Source organism: Dryas octopetala, chromosome 1, assembly GCF_963921425.1.
Source record: "Dryas octopetala chromosome 1, drDryOcto1.1, whole genome shotgun sequence".
Classification (NCBI taxonomy): domain Eukaryota; kingdom Viridiplantae; phylum Streptophyta; class Magnoliopsida; order Rosales; family Rosaceae; genus Dryas; species Dryas octopetala.
This window is the reverse complement of record NC_141366.1, coordinates 18,386,314-18,402,647: the sequence shown is the minus strand read 5'-3', so window position 1 is coordinate 18,402,647 and position 16,334 is coordinate 18,386,314. Positions and strand designations below refer to the sequence as shown.

At 35.6% G+C, this 16,334-nt stretch overlaps 2 protein-coding genes across 5 annotated transcripts; both read right to left on the bottom strand.

Annotated features, from left to right (window-relative positions):
• Positions 1 to 303: 303 nt before the first annotated feature.
• On the bottom strand, positions 304 to 3,794 carry LOC147298804 (putative E3 ubiquitin-protein ligase LUL2). Its single transcript, XM_086248719.1, has 4 exons — positions 3,569 to 3,794; positions 2,714 to 3,321; positions 1,560 to 2,055; positions 304 to 938 (listed from the first exon to the last, which is right to left on the bottom strand). Exons 2-4 carry the CDS (start codon positions 3,202 to 3,204, stop codon positions 816 to 818), a joined length of 1,110 nt encoding a protein of 369 aa, XP_086104845.1. The 5' UTR covers positions 3,205 to 3,321; positions 3,569 to 3,794; the 3' UTR covers positions 304 to 815.
• Positions 3,795 to 8,892: 5,098 nt separating this feature from the next.
• GRIK2 (geminivirus rep interacting kinase 2) lies at positions 8,893 to 15,958 on the bottom strand. Of its 4 annotated transcripts, none has more exons than XM_086227361.1 (14): positions 15,790 to 15,958; positions 15,557 to 15,625; positions 15,109 to 15,321; positions 14,433 to 14,819; positions 13,822 to 13,896; positions 13,672 to 13,716; positions 13,284 to 13,358; positions 12,905 to 12,992; positions 11,593 to 11,717; positions 10,790 to 10,885; positions 10,585 to 10,651; positions 9,657 to 9,772; positions 9,470 to 9,548; positions 8,893 to 9,354 (listed from the first exon to the last, which is right to left on the bottom strand). In XM_086227361.1, the coding sequence occupies exons 4-14, from the start codon at positions 14,754 to 14,756 to the stop codon at positions 9,188 to 9,190; spliced, it is 1,257 nt and encodes a 418-aa protein (XP_086083487.1). In that variant the 5' UTR covers positions 14,757 to 14,819; positions 15,109 to 15,321; positions 15,557 to 15,625; positions 15,790 to 15,958; the 3' UTR covers positions 8,893 to 9,187. The 4 variants fall into 4 exon arrangements, with proteins under 4 accessions (XP_086083487.1, XP_086083495.1, XP_086083479.1 ...); XM_086227369.1 differs by having other exon boundaries at positions 15,557 to 15,613; XM_086227353.1 differs by lacking the exon at positions 15,790 to 15,958 and having other exon boundaries at positions 15,557 to 15,764.
• Positions 15,959 to 16,334: the final 376 nt, after the last annotated feature.

Here is a 16,334-nt window from a genome sequence, read left to right as displayed (position 1 = left end):
GGCCCCCCTCTTATAAATACGGATTGTGGCAACCTCCATCTCACATGAATTGTGAATGAACCGATTAAATTCATGAGTATATATGAAATGTTCTAAAAAGAGAGCAATACATAGAGGAATTGATGTGAGAAGCCCATATAATCACTAGTGTAGTTGTGTTGGGAGTGCAAGTAGGAAATGGACAGTCTGAGAGGGTTGATTGGCCAACCACTCACATGCTCATTTCGGATCCCAAAAACCAGGTTTCCATATATCATAATGATATTTCAATATATGAAAAGCTAACAGCTAATAGAACAAAAGTTTAAAACACACAAACAAATAACAAGTATTTTATTGAATTTCATCCCAAACGGTTTAGAACATGGTAGATATCTTACTAAAACATTAATCAATAGTAAGGCATTTGCCAACTCTATGGAGCACTCAAAGTACAAGCTCAAGCCCCGAGGCATGGCCACAAAGTCCTTCACCCCACATCTTACTTTGGTTTGTAAAGCTTTTCCGATGTCGACTTTGATTTGCTATGTGACTAAAGGGAAAACAAGGATGTTTTAAAAAGGAAAAGAAACATATGTACTTCTCACAATTTTATTTTTTGAAAACTACAAGTATAACCCAACTCTTTTCTCTCAACTCTCTCAAATAGGTGGTACCCCTAATATTGTGAGGTCTATGTAGAACCCACCTTATCTGAGAAAGTTGGGTTGTATGTGTGAGAGTGTGTTTTTTTCTTTTGGTTGTGAGAGTGTTTTTTTCTTTTGGTTGTATTTTACAACCAAAAGTGTATGTTACAACATTTGATTGAACGCATGCTATCCTGAAGTATCAGCTCCATTGTTCACCTTGATTTCCAAGAGCCGTTCAACTGGTTGCCTACAGACAGGGCATCTATTTGTCTGGAACCTCAGAACCTTAGCACAACCACTGCACATGCACTGCAGTCCAAAACAAAAAATTAGCCAGAAAAGAAGAGTAAGATAAACCTTGTGCATACTCAAAATACAACGCTAGAATGCAGCTCACATTATAAAACATCAACAAAAGACCATAACATCAGAAGAAGATAATTCCTGCAAGGGAGTGATTGACAAAGTGGATTATAATGGCCCATATGCAACACTCCTTTGTACTTCTAAGGCGAAAAACAATGTCTTCCGAGGACAAATGAAAGTCTACAGACTATTGGAGAGAGAGAGAGAGAGAGAGAGAGAGAGAGAGAGAGAGAGAGAGAGAGAGAGAGAGAGAGAGAGAGAGAGAGAGAGAGAGAGAGAGACTGGGTGAGGAGGGGGGGAAGGGGTTGAGGCGATTTCTCAGCAAACAAGACAATGGAAGTTATGTGGCCAGTCTGGCGTGCTTCATGTCTATGATGTTATATTTAAGGGATATCTCCTAAAGTCCATGAGTTCTATCTCAAGTGAGATTTGGTAGGGTGAAAAAGGGTAGAACTAAGTTCCAATCTTATTGTAAGCATTAAAAGGAAAAGGGACATCACCCAAATGTCTCTTCATCCAAACCACAAACAGAAGAAAAAGGGAAGAAGTAGATTCAGTATGTACCATGTGCCGGCATGGGAGGACAGTTGTGTCTCGAGGTTCTGACAAGCAAATTATACATTCTTTCCCAGAATCATTTTCATTTTGATCACCTTCAACTGCATTCCCAATACCATAGATCTCCTGCAGCTCATATCTCATACCATTCACCCATAGTATCTGTTTCTTCACCCGCACTTTGTACTCACCATTCTCCTTCTTCTCAAACACTGCCTGGGTGATCTGAGAGTTCCCAGCTGAATTTCCATCCGATTCACGCTCACCATCAGTCAAGGAGTGTGCTTCAGCCTTCACAAGAAGAGGATAAACTTCTATGTCACCATCTTTCGTTACTCCTATCTCCTCAAACATTGAGAAGTCAATCCCAGTTCCAGAAGGTTGTCTAAACATCTGACCAAGACCTTTCTCAAAATGCACTGTGACAGGTTTAAGCAAGATTTCCTTTGTTGCTATCAGGTTACAGTCTGCATCTTCTTTTGCAAAATACATAACTGTTATACTGTAGCACAAAACAGGGAATAAATAAATAAGTAACAACGAACCCATAAAGAAGAAACATCACATGGATGTGTTTAACAACTGAAAAAGAAATGTTTAAGAGTATGCTATCCAACATTAAACTTAGACTCGTAGTTAGGTTAAACAAGGTTTTGCTTAAATTATCATTTCTTTTCATACAAAACAAACATTTCATTGATTCGCTTCAAGAAATATTAGACTCCCTTCACCTTAATGTCACCAATAACTTCACACACTTGTATATCATTTGCACCAGGGCACAAGCCTCATAACCTCATTTAGCGGTTCAACCTTAATCAATATTATTTGACAATTCTATCCAGATAATAAGCTTGATGGACTTGAGCTAGGCTATACTTTTTCTTCTGTGGTCTACAAGACTACATGTATGTTTTAAAAAGTTGACTTGTTCAGAGCAACTCGCACTCGTGAGGCATACAAATATTGCATAATAATTAATAATACCACTCATATCAGTGTATCACGAATAAACACATTATTCACTTATTCAGCTCAAACAAATTCATTTCAATCTCATACGATAGCTACATGATTTATAAAACTCACTACTCCAATTATCAAACATTTAAAAAAAAGTGTTACATATAATACACACCCATGCAATTCAAGCAATTTACCTTCCAGGTGCGGCGGCATCAAATGTGAAAGCAACAAGGAAGCTCCCAGGATTCTCCTCATCCGGCTCAACCCGCAAAGTGTCTTTCTTGATATTCACGTCATTTTTAATCGTGACTGTCTTCTGATGTTCAACAAAGGGAGCACCCGGAGGAGGAGGAGCATCATAAGGGTACGGCCCATGAACCCAATTGGCGGGAGCAGGGCCCATATAGGCCCCGCCGCCATGATAAGGCTGCGGAAAAGGACCTGGTACAGGTGGTGGTGGGTAGAATCCAGGGTATTGGAAGTAATGGGGTGGATTGGGGTTTGGCCCATTTGGATATTGAGATGGGTACTGGTAGTAATTGGGTGGATTGGGGTTTGGTCCATTTGGATATTGAGATGGGTAAGGTCTGTTTCCAGCAATTTGGGGCTGTGGATGCGGCGGAGGCGGAGGCGGGTGGGTCCGGTGTCTCCGGCTACCCGAGCTACTACTTCCAATATTTCCCATTTTCTCTATACTCGAGAATTTCAGTTTCAATTTTAATCAAGAAACAAAAACGTAAACTTGTATCCAGAAATACCCTTCTAATCAAATCCTGAGCCTTCTGTTTGGCAGATGAGAAAGCTGAAGAAACGCAATGGAAATGTTGAAAATTTATTAAAAACTCGCCACAGGAAAATCGCCTTAATAAAAAAAAGACAAATTAAAATCAGAACATCATTTCCTATCAACCTCCTATGTATTATCAGCTATAAACTGATAAAATTCACAAAATAAATAAAATTAAAATGATAAGACACTTCTTCTTATAAATAAATACAAACGAAGAAGATTACTGAATATAAATTCTGTAAAAACAAGAACAACGCACCTGAAGTAATTGCTGCGAATATGTTGTTGTTTTCATTCTAGAGAGAGAGAGAGAGAGAGAGAAATTTGATTGAGAAATGAATTTGAATCTGGATATTGGGTATTGGGTATTGGGTATTGGGTATTGGATATTGGATGTCCACCGACCTACCCAACCAGAACGTCCGCCACCGCCACCTTAGGAAAAGGCCAAAAGCGTAAACCCCTTCTTCTTACATCTAATTACCACGTCATCAGTAGTATTTCGATGAATCTTAAACATGCAACTTTTTTGTTTTTTGTTTGTTTTTTAAACGTAAAAACTCCTCATACTCGCCTTCTGTTGATAAACCATTTTATACGGTAATTTAAATCTAGATTTTTTTATGTGTCCTAAATTCCTAATTATATCACTTACATTAGTTGGGCTCGATTTAACATGAGAGACAATTCTTTTAATAGTTAGATTCAACACAACTATAAAATGAATACTTTATTAAAATAAATCCAATACTTTTATCTTCCTTATTCCTCATATTAAATCACTCATATGAGTCAAATTATTACTTACATTATTGTCGATGACATTTTGTTATGAAGAATGATCTTACTTGACATTTTGACATTTTACGTCATTTGAATCTTAACCAAAATTAGTACCAGGTTAATCACTAATTAAGATTTGGTCCATATCAGGTAAAACTATTATAAATAATAGGCATAAATTCAATTTAGACACATAACTATATAAGCTATTTCAACGGGTTCCATGAATTTTAAAATATTTCAAATATACACCCGATCTATTATCTAAATTGAAAAATAAATTTTTGTCCATTGATTCGTTGAGAGATCAGTTAAATGACAGCTTGGCTTTTGCTGATCGGAATTACTTGACGACGTGGCGCTATCTCAGCAAACATTTCCCGCCGAATGAGCGCCATGGGCCTACAATTTAATAATAATAGAGAGAGTGAGAGTTTGTGGGTCCGTGTCAGGGGTTAGGTGGACCTGTGTCGCTCATTTCCCGCCAAATGAGCGACACAGGTCCACCTAACCCCTGACACGGATCCATAAACTCATCATATCTTTCTCGCTCGTTGAACACAAGTGAGAGATTTATATTCGAATTTGAGAGAATACGTGATGTTTTTTGGAAACTAAATGGTCAGGAGAGCATTCGACGAGCGAGAAGGAGGTGATGGGCGTGTGGACCCGTGTCAAGTGGACATGTGTTGCTCATTCGACGAGAAATGTATGCTGAGTTGGTGCCACGTCGCCAATTAATCCACGTTAGCAAAAGTCAAGCTGATATTTAACTGATCTCTCAATAAATTGATAGACGGAATTTCATTTTTCAATTTACATAATAAATCAGGTGTATATTTGAAATATTTGAAAGTTCATGGACCCCGTTGAAATAGCATATATAGTTATGTGTTTAAATTGAATTTCTTCCTAAATAATATATATATAGTTTTGTATAAGTGGGTAAATCTACGGCCCTTCCAACCGTGCTACTTAACAACTGCTAATGCTAAATTGTTAGCTAGTTAATAATAAGCTAATTACTCATTTGGGCTCACCACACGATATAATATCATAATCTAAAACATTTATTTGTTAGTTTTCACTTCAAAAATCATCTTTGTAAAAAATCAACTAAGTCAAAAGTTATTTAGCTATTTGATTATAATTACAATCATTTCAAATATTGTAATCATTTATTTATTTGATCAAAAAATCCAGTTTGATATTGCTGTGAGAAAAAACAGAAGTCAGCTGTAAAGTAAAGCAGTTGAGTGTTTGGTAAACTATGTTTTCAAAAATGCTGTAAGTGCAAAAAAAATATCAAAGTGTTTGGTAAATGTTAATATAAAAATGATGTGACTGTGTATAATTATTAAAATGGACATGATACTGAAAGTGCATTTCACTTATTTGTTTGGTAAAAATAAAATGTTTTTTTTTTACTTGTTTTTGAAATTTTTGACTACAAATTTTTATTAGCATCAATTTTTCTAAGAACAACATTATTAAATAAGTATGCCTATTATTTTTTTAGGTATATTATAAATTTAATCATTTAAATAAAATATCATTATTAATTATCACAATATAAAATATAACTAACAATGGACATATTTTTTAATTTAAAATAAACAAATAAAAATTATAGAAATCAATGAGGGTATTATGGGTAAAATAAAATATTCATTGTTGCTGTGAGTCACTGCAGCTTTCAAAAGCACTTAGAAACCTGCTTTCTGTTTTTGCTGTAGGGAGTTGAGAATTGTGGGGAAAAACAGTTTTTTTTTTTTTTACCAAATACCAAAACTGTTGTATATGATTAAGAATTGTCATTCACAGCAGCTTTGGGGTCCTCCACCGCAATCCAAAACGGGACCTAAATGGTTTTTCATTTGGTTGATTTTTTGTAATGATGATTTTAAAAATTGAGTCTAAAAAATGAACGATTGGATTATGAGATTATATCATGTGGTAAGCTTAAATAGATAGTTTACTTCGTATTAACTTGTTAACCAATTAACATTATAGCGATTTATATAATTTATACATTTTATGAAGTAATTAAAAAAAATCAATTTAAGCCCTTAAGATTAGTCCAAATGATGAGGGCAAATGAGGAAATGAGTTAGAATTATAATCGGTCAAATGTTCCATTCCCTCCGGTTTAACAAATAAAAAAAAAATCGATGTTCATGTGAAAGTTTGGGCATTGATCTTAGCTTGTAATCTTCAGTCGAAAAAAAAAAAAAGATCTTAGCTTGTAATCTTTAGTCTAGTTTTTTATTTTTCTTTTTTGGTAAAGTAGCTAGTTAGTTAGTTATTTCATACAGTAATGCTACACTTACCACATTTTTATACCACAATTTAATACCATCTTACATGGCATTCATACATTGGATACTAAAAATAAAAAAATAAAACTTAAAAAAGAAAAATGAAATACTCTTCCAGTAAAGTAATGATACATCAAGTGGGATACAAATGTGGGAAAAAAAATGTGGGACAACTAGCATTATTGTATTTCATATTGTGCATTATATGTTTTACAATTTGAGTTGTTTTGAGTTCCTTGAAAGGGTGAAGATTTGACTCATTTGAATTTGATGTTGATTGTGTTGGTGATGGTGATGCTCGATTGTACTTGTTTTTACTAGCGAAAAATGGATAAATACACACCTATGAATTTTTGTTTTTCTTAAGAAAAAAAAAAACAAAAATTCTATTATGGTGCGTTTGGATGAAGTAATTTGAAACTACTAAGGAATTCACAAATGACGGAATTAAAAATGACGTGATTTAAAATTCTAGAATTTGTAAATTCTCTTGTTTGAATAAATGTAATCATAATGGAATTTAAATACGAAATTTATAATAGTTTTATAAAAGAGTGATGGTGATAGTAGTAACAATAAAAATGATGTTTGTGGTAAGTTGACGATGGTAGTAGGGGTGATGGCCCACGGGCGGTGGGAGAAATGGTGGTGGCAAAAATTGGGGTATTGGAGGTGGTGGCAACGGCGACATTGGCGGTGATGGTGATGGTGGTGGCGACGGCAACAACGATGGTGGTGGTGATGGCATTGGTGATGGAGGCGGCGGCGGCGGTGTCAGTATCGGTGGTGGTAGTGGTAGTGGTGGTGGCGGTGGCGGTGTCAGTGGTGGTGACGGTGGCGGCGACGGTGGTGGCAATAGTGGCGGATGTGGTGGTAGCGGCGGAGGTGGTGGCAGCCGGCAGATGTAGTGGTGGTGGCGGTGTCGGTGGTGGTGGTGGTGACGGTGGCGGCGGTGGCGGCCGTAGTAGTGGCAGAGGTGGTGGTGGCGGCGAAGGTGGTGTCGGTGGTTGTGGTGGTGATGGTGGCGGCGGAGGTGGCGGTGGTGGTGGTGACGATGGTGGTGGTGGTAGTGGTGGTGGTATTGTAATTAATTGGCAAGGTAATGGGTAGACATGATTTTTTTTATTTTTATAAAAATTGGAATTTTGAAAATGACACCAATTTAGGTGGAATTTAAACTTGGAATTTACAGCTTTTAAATCCCAAGTTTTTTTCCACATAGAATTTACAAAATTCTATATTTATGGACCCAAACAAGGAAAATTGAGCATGTAATTTCTTAAATGCTGAATTTTGTTTAAATTCCAAGTTTTTTTTTTCCATCCAAACACACCATTAGATAACAATCTAGTTTTTTTACAGTAGAATATATTCTATAATACAGATATGTATAACACATATACACATTTTTATCTTATAATTTGAACGGGTTTACTTTTTCATCTTAAGTATAGATTTGTTGTTATTAAATCTATTTGAATACAATACGGTATTTGTACCATAAACAAACTCTATTACGACGGTATGTAATTTGTTGTTGCGGACCTGCCTCATGTGTGCCGATCTAAAACGGTTGACATAATTAGGTTAGGCCACTTTGGACTTCATTCGAGTTATCATTGGTTTGATCCATTAAGCGTTATCTGGCCTGAATAGGAGTTGTCTCTAGTAAGGTGACATGACATACTCACATGATGACCACAATAGATATATAAAGTGTATATATCCAGGATATTTTTTTTTTTTTAGGTTTTTTAAGACAGGTGCACACCCCAAATCTCGTTGTCATCTCTCACCAATACTCAGCTACTATTTGACTATTTTGACCATTGAATGGCCAGTCGTCAATCTTTATCACCTGGTAATCAAGTTGATGTGTTGCCGTGTTGGTGTTTGTTATCAAAGAAAACTCTCTTATCACCACGGCTACCTACATGATGTGAGAGGCATAAATATAATAAATATATACACATATCATGAAAGTTTACTCATATCACTGGGCTACTATTTGTCATCTTCTGATATGTCGGTTAAGCCTTTAGTAACCTGCTAGTCAAAAAGTAAATTAAAGCATAAACCAACCAAGCAAATTCCTAGCAGCTGGTGACAATACTGTTGTGCTTAATTTGTTGAAAAAGATGACAGCTGGTAGAGAATATGAGCCAAAACCATTTAAGCATATGATATGGTTCTTTGTTGCTTGTACCTCTGTTTCTGCATAATCCTTGAGAGTAAACCATAGCATAAAGGTTATAACCTACAAAATTCACTACACTTTCGCTTGGTTTATGAGATTGCCTCATATTGCAAACTGGCCTTAAGCAGTCATGGCTTATGGGAATGATTCATTATCAAGTTTTGGTGAGAATAGACAGGAAACAACTTCATAAACTACACAGTATGAGCTTCAGAATACAAAAGGTTGAAGGGCAACCAACAAATCACATATCACACCAGCCAATGAAAAAGTGGAGCAACTCGGGGCAAAAGCCAAAAAGAGCGAGTTTTTGTTCTTCATTCAAATAGTCAAAAACCATAAGGTAAATGCATACAAGGGCCGGGTATAACATAAGTTATAGCACCTTTTCTCATCTAATCATATGACAATACCAAAAGCCAACAAATACCAAACAATTTTTTTGCAACTTGGAAACCAAAATTGGGAAGCCAGAACCAGCTTGCCTCCTCTTCTGGCCAAGGCAAAGAGAGAGAAGGAAAAGAAAAAGAACAAAACCTAACTTTTCTCCTGTACACAAACAAATCCAACCTAAACAATCTTAGTCAGTATGGTTTATGCTACTGTCATCTTTCATTCCATTAGGCTCTTCTGGCAAACTCGTACGCTTACGTTTGCACCAACATAAATACTTTGGTATTGGCCCATCATCTCCAACAACCCATGTATGCTCTGCAACAGTGTCCAATGTCATCCTCATGATTGGGTCTGCATAAGGTAATGTTATAATCATGAGCAAACTTTCAGGAAGCAACAAGAAATTTCAAAAAACTAATCAGCTCCAGCCGTAAATCAAATGTAAACAATATGACATGTCACCAACCTTTGCAAAGAAGCCCTTCTAGCAAGTTCTTCAACTGTGGAGTCAAATCATCTGGAAGTACTAAAGGATTATTAACAATCTGCAAGGGAAAAAATTCCAATAAGATATATTATAGGCAATAAAGCACTGGCTTTAAGTATATGACATTAGTAGTGGTGTCCAACAGTAATACTGGTGATTTTCATACCTTGTCATATGTATCCTGCAGTGTGTCTCCAAGGAATGGGTATTTTCCCAATACCATACAGTACAAAGTAACCCCCACTGCCCAAGTGTCAGCAGCTCTACCATGATAGGTTAGCCCTGTTGATCAGAAGAAAATAAATGCACAGAATAGCAAGTAAAACACACGTACGTATTTCATCTGTCTAAACCATAGGGCTGTCAATGGGTTGGGGCAATGATCTGAACTTGATTAAAATCCAGCTCAATCAAGGTCATGATTCTCAAAATCTGACTGTTCAAATTTGAGATCAATTCTCCAAAGCTGATTAAACTCAGATCAACATGGAGTTGGGTAAACTGAATAGAAGTCATAGCTGAATGGTGTTCATTCAAATATAATTTATATGAATAATTTTCAAAGATAAAAGAAAAGGACAAGAAGAAGAAGAAGAAACAAATAGAATTATATATATTTGCTTATGGAATTAAATTACCAGAACAACCAACTAGTGTGGTTTGGACCCGGGCCTAAATTGGTGAAGTTGGATCCTTAGCGACTAGGATGTGTAGGGAACAAAATTTAGATATAGATTTAAAATTTAGATTCATATTGAATTTAAATTTTATAATTTTATAGATAAGAACCCAATATTCCATTCATAAAGATCTGTCAAATTCAGACTCGCATTCGAGTTATGATTTTACTCTAAATAATTGGACTTGGATTCAAGTTCAGATTTGAATCTAGGCACTGATCGAGCTACATCAAATCTGGCCAATTTGATACTTGATGTCCTAGTAGAATCTATTTTTTACAAAAATTTGCTAGGTAATTACTCAGACACATACAGCGGATGGATTGAAACCAGGAACTTCCACCCGTATTCTTATGTGAGAAGGACTGGAAGACCTACTAGCACATATTTTTCTATCTTGGGAGGAAAACTAACCTAAACAACATTCAGGTGCAGTGAAAACAGGAGTCCCTGGAGATCGGCGCAATTCGTCATTATCATCCTGCAGATGAAACCAATACAATGCCTTATAAAATATTAATACACCGAATAACATGATTTAAACAAAGGCCAGATATAACTAAAGAGATAAAAGAAAAATTGTATATCAAATTGGTACAAATTTCAGCAGCTCCGTTACCTCAAAAACCTGGCTGACACTAAAATCCCCAATCTTCACTGTACCATTACGAGTAACCAACAGATTATCAGGTTTGATATCGCCGTGCACTATATTCTGTTTTCAAAGGAGACACAAGAAAATTCACATAAAAATGACAAACTAATCACTGTACATTACAGGAATCTAGAAATTGAACATATACAGAAACAGCTATAATGCTCTATGGGTGATGCCTGTCTCCGGCACCTACTTCTTGTCATGCATTCATACAGAATGCATAAGTATCAACAGCATTTCAAAACATCAATCTTAGTCATCCATGCATCTAAACAAATATATATAAATAAATAGATAAACAAATAGACAGCTTTCATGATCAAATAGGGCAAAGCACAAAAACTACCCAAAAGGGATCCGCTCAAATCAGATATACAAAAAACCATCAATTCAATTCAATTCTTTATAGTGCCAATGTGTGTGCCAGTTTGCTTGCATTGGGGATATAAACAACATACTATGCTTCTTTAAAAATAAAAAATAAACATACAGACAGATTCTAAATAGAAAGCACATTACAGCTCACCAATCATACACACATTTTAGATGAAATCCATGTGTAGCAAGTACAAATGTCCACCAATAAAAATATTTATGGCCAGCCAGATAACAAAGAGAAAACTGCTTTCCTTTACAACATATTTCCCCATAAAAAAAATAAAACTATAAAGAAGCAATATATCATTATTATGGTCTTATGAGGATGTGTGAGAGAGAGAGAGTTCCTCCAAGCATATATTTAAAACCAACTTTAAAGATCATACATGAGCATGGAGGTAAATTAGCCCTGAAACTATATCCCGCAAGTACTTTCTTGCAGTATTTTCTCCTATGCCGCCTGGTGGACCAGAACCCTCACACACCCATTTGCCTTCAACATATTCAAGAACTGAAAAAAAAAAAAAAAAGGTTGAGTCAAGAATGTGCCTAAGTAAATTGTACTTGAAAAGATCCAACACTAACACAGCAACACCAATTTTTTTAGTGAATTAGTCTAAAGCACCTGGTCAAACTTTTTTTTTTTTTTTTTTGAATAAAAATACAAGGACCTTTGTTTTCTGTCAGTTAGACCCTTTGTTTAATAGAGTCTGTTAAACTTAATCCCTTGTTAAAAAATTTGTGTCTACTTTTATGAGTTGATTATATCTTTCTGAAAGAAGACTGGTAATGCCATTGTAATAGTCTAACTATTTAAAAATTAGTAACTAAAATGTCATCATCTCACCAATACTAACGCACACAACTATCATATTATTCCTTTCTCCTTTTTTCCCTCAATTGTTAAAGTACCATAACTTTCATTTTACATGTCTGTTCTCCATAAAAGTTATATTCTTAAAAACCAATTGTCAAGATCAATCATACTTTATCGTGATGTAAAAATGTGAACCACGTTTCATCATGATAATATATGTTTGAGTCATATATATCATCATAATGAGAAATACTGAAATACTGAAATATGTCACATCAAGATGATGTATCTATCTCACAGATACATTATCATGGCATCAAAAAGTGAAGTAACAGCCTTGAGATAATATATCTGTGAAACAAATACATAGTTTAATTGATTTATTAACCACTCTAGCATACATTAATTCACTTTTTCTTCACATAATTTGATATTCATTAGATCTAGACATATGCTTTCCAAAAAAACAAATTTTATAAAAAATAGATATGTAAAATGAAAGTGATGACATTTCAAACTTTGAGAAAATATTGAGGAGAGAGATTATAACATAGCAGTAGTGTCCAATTTTGGTAAGCGAATGACATTTTTGCTAATTCTTTGTACTTTTATGGGTGTTGAATTGGGCTCTGGTTTAACTTTCCCTTCAAAATTGTGCAAGATAGATCCTTAGATAAAAAAAAAAATAATAATAATAATAAAAAAAAAGAGCGGACGCATCCGGACCTTTCCTAGTTAATCTTTAGACCAGGGACCAAAATCTAAAAGCCCCTTTTCCTGGGATAAGTACGAAGCAGCATCATAATTGCATGATCAAGAAAATAAATTTAAAGTTTGATTGGCATTGAAAAGAAAAAGGAGAGAAAATAGGCAATAAATACCCATGTAGAAATGATCTGTGTCTGGGTCATCTATCACCTCAATGAGATTAACTATGTTAGGATGGTCCAACAACTTCATAATAAGAACCTGCATGGTGAAAGAATAAAATATAATTAACATTCAACCAAGTGAAATCATGTTCATTGATATGAAACGAAAAAAGAAAGAAAAAAAGTATAACGAGCATTGAGCTCTAGTGAAGTGCAATATGAAGAATGGCTAAAAACAAAATCAATGCAGACCCAAGAAATGTGCAATGAGTCCATTCAAGAAGCAAGAGCCACTAAACAGATAATACATCTATAATCTACAAGGTCCACCAACTAAGAAACAGAAAGAATACACACACAATTACACAAAAAGACAGAAAACCCATACCTCACGAAGAACATCCGTCATAGCTGTCTCTGAAGGTGCAACTCGGAGCTTTAACAAATGAGATTTATGAAAGGCCTGCAAAATTTCAACCCATGTAGTAACAATGAAACCTTTAACATAAAATATACCAAGAAAATACCAAATATGATATCATCATTTAACTAAATAAATGAGGGATATAAGGTTATCATCAACAAAAAGTGCTTTTCAGTTACTTAAAAGGTTAAAAGAAAAAAATAAAATAAAAGGAGCAAGATAACTTGTCCCAAGTACAAAAAGCTACTGCATTGCACCTTCCTAGGAGCAGGAATATGATCACTCCTTATCATTAAAGTTATTTCTTTCATCCAAACATCAAATCCAATAATTCAAGAAAAAGAATCACTACCTTAATTGCATAATGCTTTCCATCTACAAGGCTTCGATACAGAACCTGATACACATGCAACACAAAAAGGCAAAAGAAACATTTACAGTAGGCAGCAGAAAATATTTAAAACAAAAAACATAACAAAAACAGAATTGGCAATAAACTTACCACTTTCCCATAACTGCCAGAACCAATCCTACACTCACGAACATACTCATTGACCATCTTATTCCCGTCATCATCCTGAATGCGCATGGAAAAATGTATAATTGGTATGAGAAATGAATTTCAAAGGCTTTTTTAAGAAAAATAAACTTCAAAGTGAACAACTAATCCTATCCAAAAATGTATAATTGGTATCCATCACCCCCCCCCCCCCCCCAAGAAAAAGTAAATAAATAATTGGCAACTTCAGTTGGTGTCCAAAGCGATGCCATTAACAAACTAGCACTAATATTGACCTTTAATGACAGTATAAAATTCACAAACATACCAAATCCCACAAATCATTGTTGACAAAAAAATTCACATAGTAATAAATAAAGAAGTCAGATCTTGCAACTCTAGGCAAACCGGATTATATGCGATACAAGTGTTGTATATGCTATCCAAGTTACAAGTTTTGAATGGCTTACTAGACAAACATATACTTTTGGTTTCCACCATAAACGCTGACCAAGTCATATTCAATAGAAAGACCACTAAGTACTATACCAAAATCTTTCAACTTCTCATTACACAATTAAACGCTACAAAACAAACAAGACAAAATGATGTACCTCTGTTCGAACAACTTTGTGGGTTTCCTTCACAGGGAACTTCCTACAAACCATTCCCGTCTGTTCTCTGATGCGTAGAATCTCTTCAGGACGTTTGGCACAGCTTTGCGGCTCACTTTCATCAGCATTGCCAGTGCTTGAACAATCACCGTTATATGAACCATCATCCTCATCATCTTCTATATCTTCATCCAATAACAGTTCCTGGGAAAGGTGATTATTTAAGCCATACAATGGCTTCACTTGCCGTTTGGGCTTTCTTCTAAAACCAAAGCAACTGCAGCAACCCATCATTCTCACAATAGAGAAACTCTTATGGAACATTAGAAACTAGATATTTGAAGTAGTTACTAAAAGTCCCAACAAGAAGCCAACTGTTTCCAATACCTGCAAAAGAACATAACCGATAATTTTACAAATCATAAATTTCACGACTGAAATATATACAATCTAAATAGGATCCTCTGGGGCAGACACAGTGCAGATATGCAAAAAAGGCATGGAGCCTTCAAACGCATGCATACTTTCAACATATTAATCTTCCGCAAAATTCACACAAAACCCAAAAAAAAAAAAAGTCATGTTAGATACTCAGATTAGATATTATTTCAGAAATATGGAAATCTGCATTATCGAATACAATTTTATGACTGAGGCTGTGGCAGTGAATGCAAACCTGATTTTACAGAGAGAGAGAGAGAGGAGAGGGCTTCAAGCCCAATTCAGCTCTGCTATTCAAGTGGATGCCATTCAGCCAAGTGAAATAAACAGCTCGCTATGTTGAAGCCATCACGATTCAAACCCAGCATCGCGATGACTCCAGCTTATATAGCCACCAATGCAGGCTCTAACCCACACCTCCCCCAACCAACTATACGTTGACCTTGTCCTGAATTATGTACACAAAGACATATAATCTTATAAAAAATTAACAACAAAAAATTAAAAAATCAAACAAAATATACAGCAGATTAAATAATACAGCTGAAATTTATAAAAGGACAGATTTTCGTGGAACTCTCAGACGCCATCACTCACCTACGACAAAGATATAGCTTAAAATATGCAAAAAAAAACAAAAACACCCACTTGTACGATTTCATTTTCAAATCTAGGAGCTGTACCTTATATTCAGAGAGAAGGAGACGTGCTGTTGATGGAAAATCCCAATTTCAAAGACCCTAAATTTGTACCTCCACAATTAACCGAGTTTGAGGAATCAAACGTCAAAACGCAGAAGAAAAACGAATCAAAAACCAATAAAAAAAAACCCTAATTTTGGGGTCAAAGAGGCTGCGATTGCGAAATTCAGAACAAATTGAAAAGCAAACCGGGAGATTGTGAAACTGGGGAGTACCTGAGAAGGAGAGGCCTCTGAAATGGAACCCTAATCTAGCCTAGAATTGAATCCAGTCCGAGGTTGGTTGGGGTTGGGAGGAGGGATTAGAGGAAAATCAGAGGGCAGGGGAGCAAATTGGGAAATTGATTTGGGAAGAAAGTTGGGGTCTATTTTGGGGAGTGTGAATATATAGGGAGGGGCAAAATGGGGAAATTAACGTAAAAAGCGGGTCCGAAGAAGTAGCGAGGGTGTGTTTGGCGGGGGAGGTAAAGCCTTAAAGCCTTGCCTGTCGTTCATTGGAGAAGGGATCGAAGAGAATGGTGGTTGGAGGGGTGTGTCACGTGTCACCGTTTTGTGTCCTTCTTGAAGTTTTACAACTTTGGAACAAGGAGACTCACACAAACAACATATATCATGTACAATTCATTTATAGATTGCAATTGCAATTGCATCAATCTCAATCTTTCTTTTCTTTTGGTACATGTCAAATTTATGTAGGTGACACTTGCTTGGAAGAAAAAAATTCTCTATGAGGAATGCTAGTTGCATTTTTGTTTTTAATT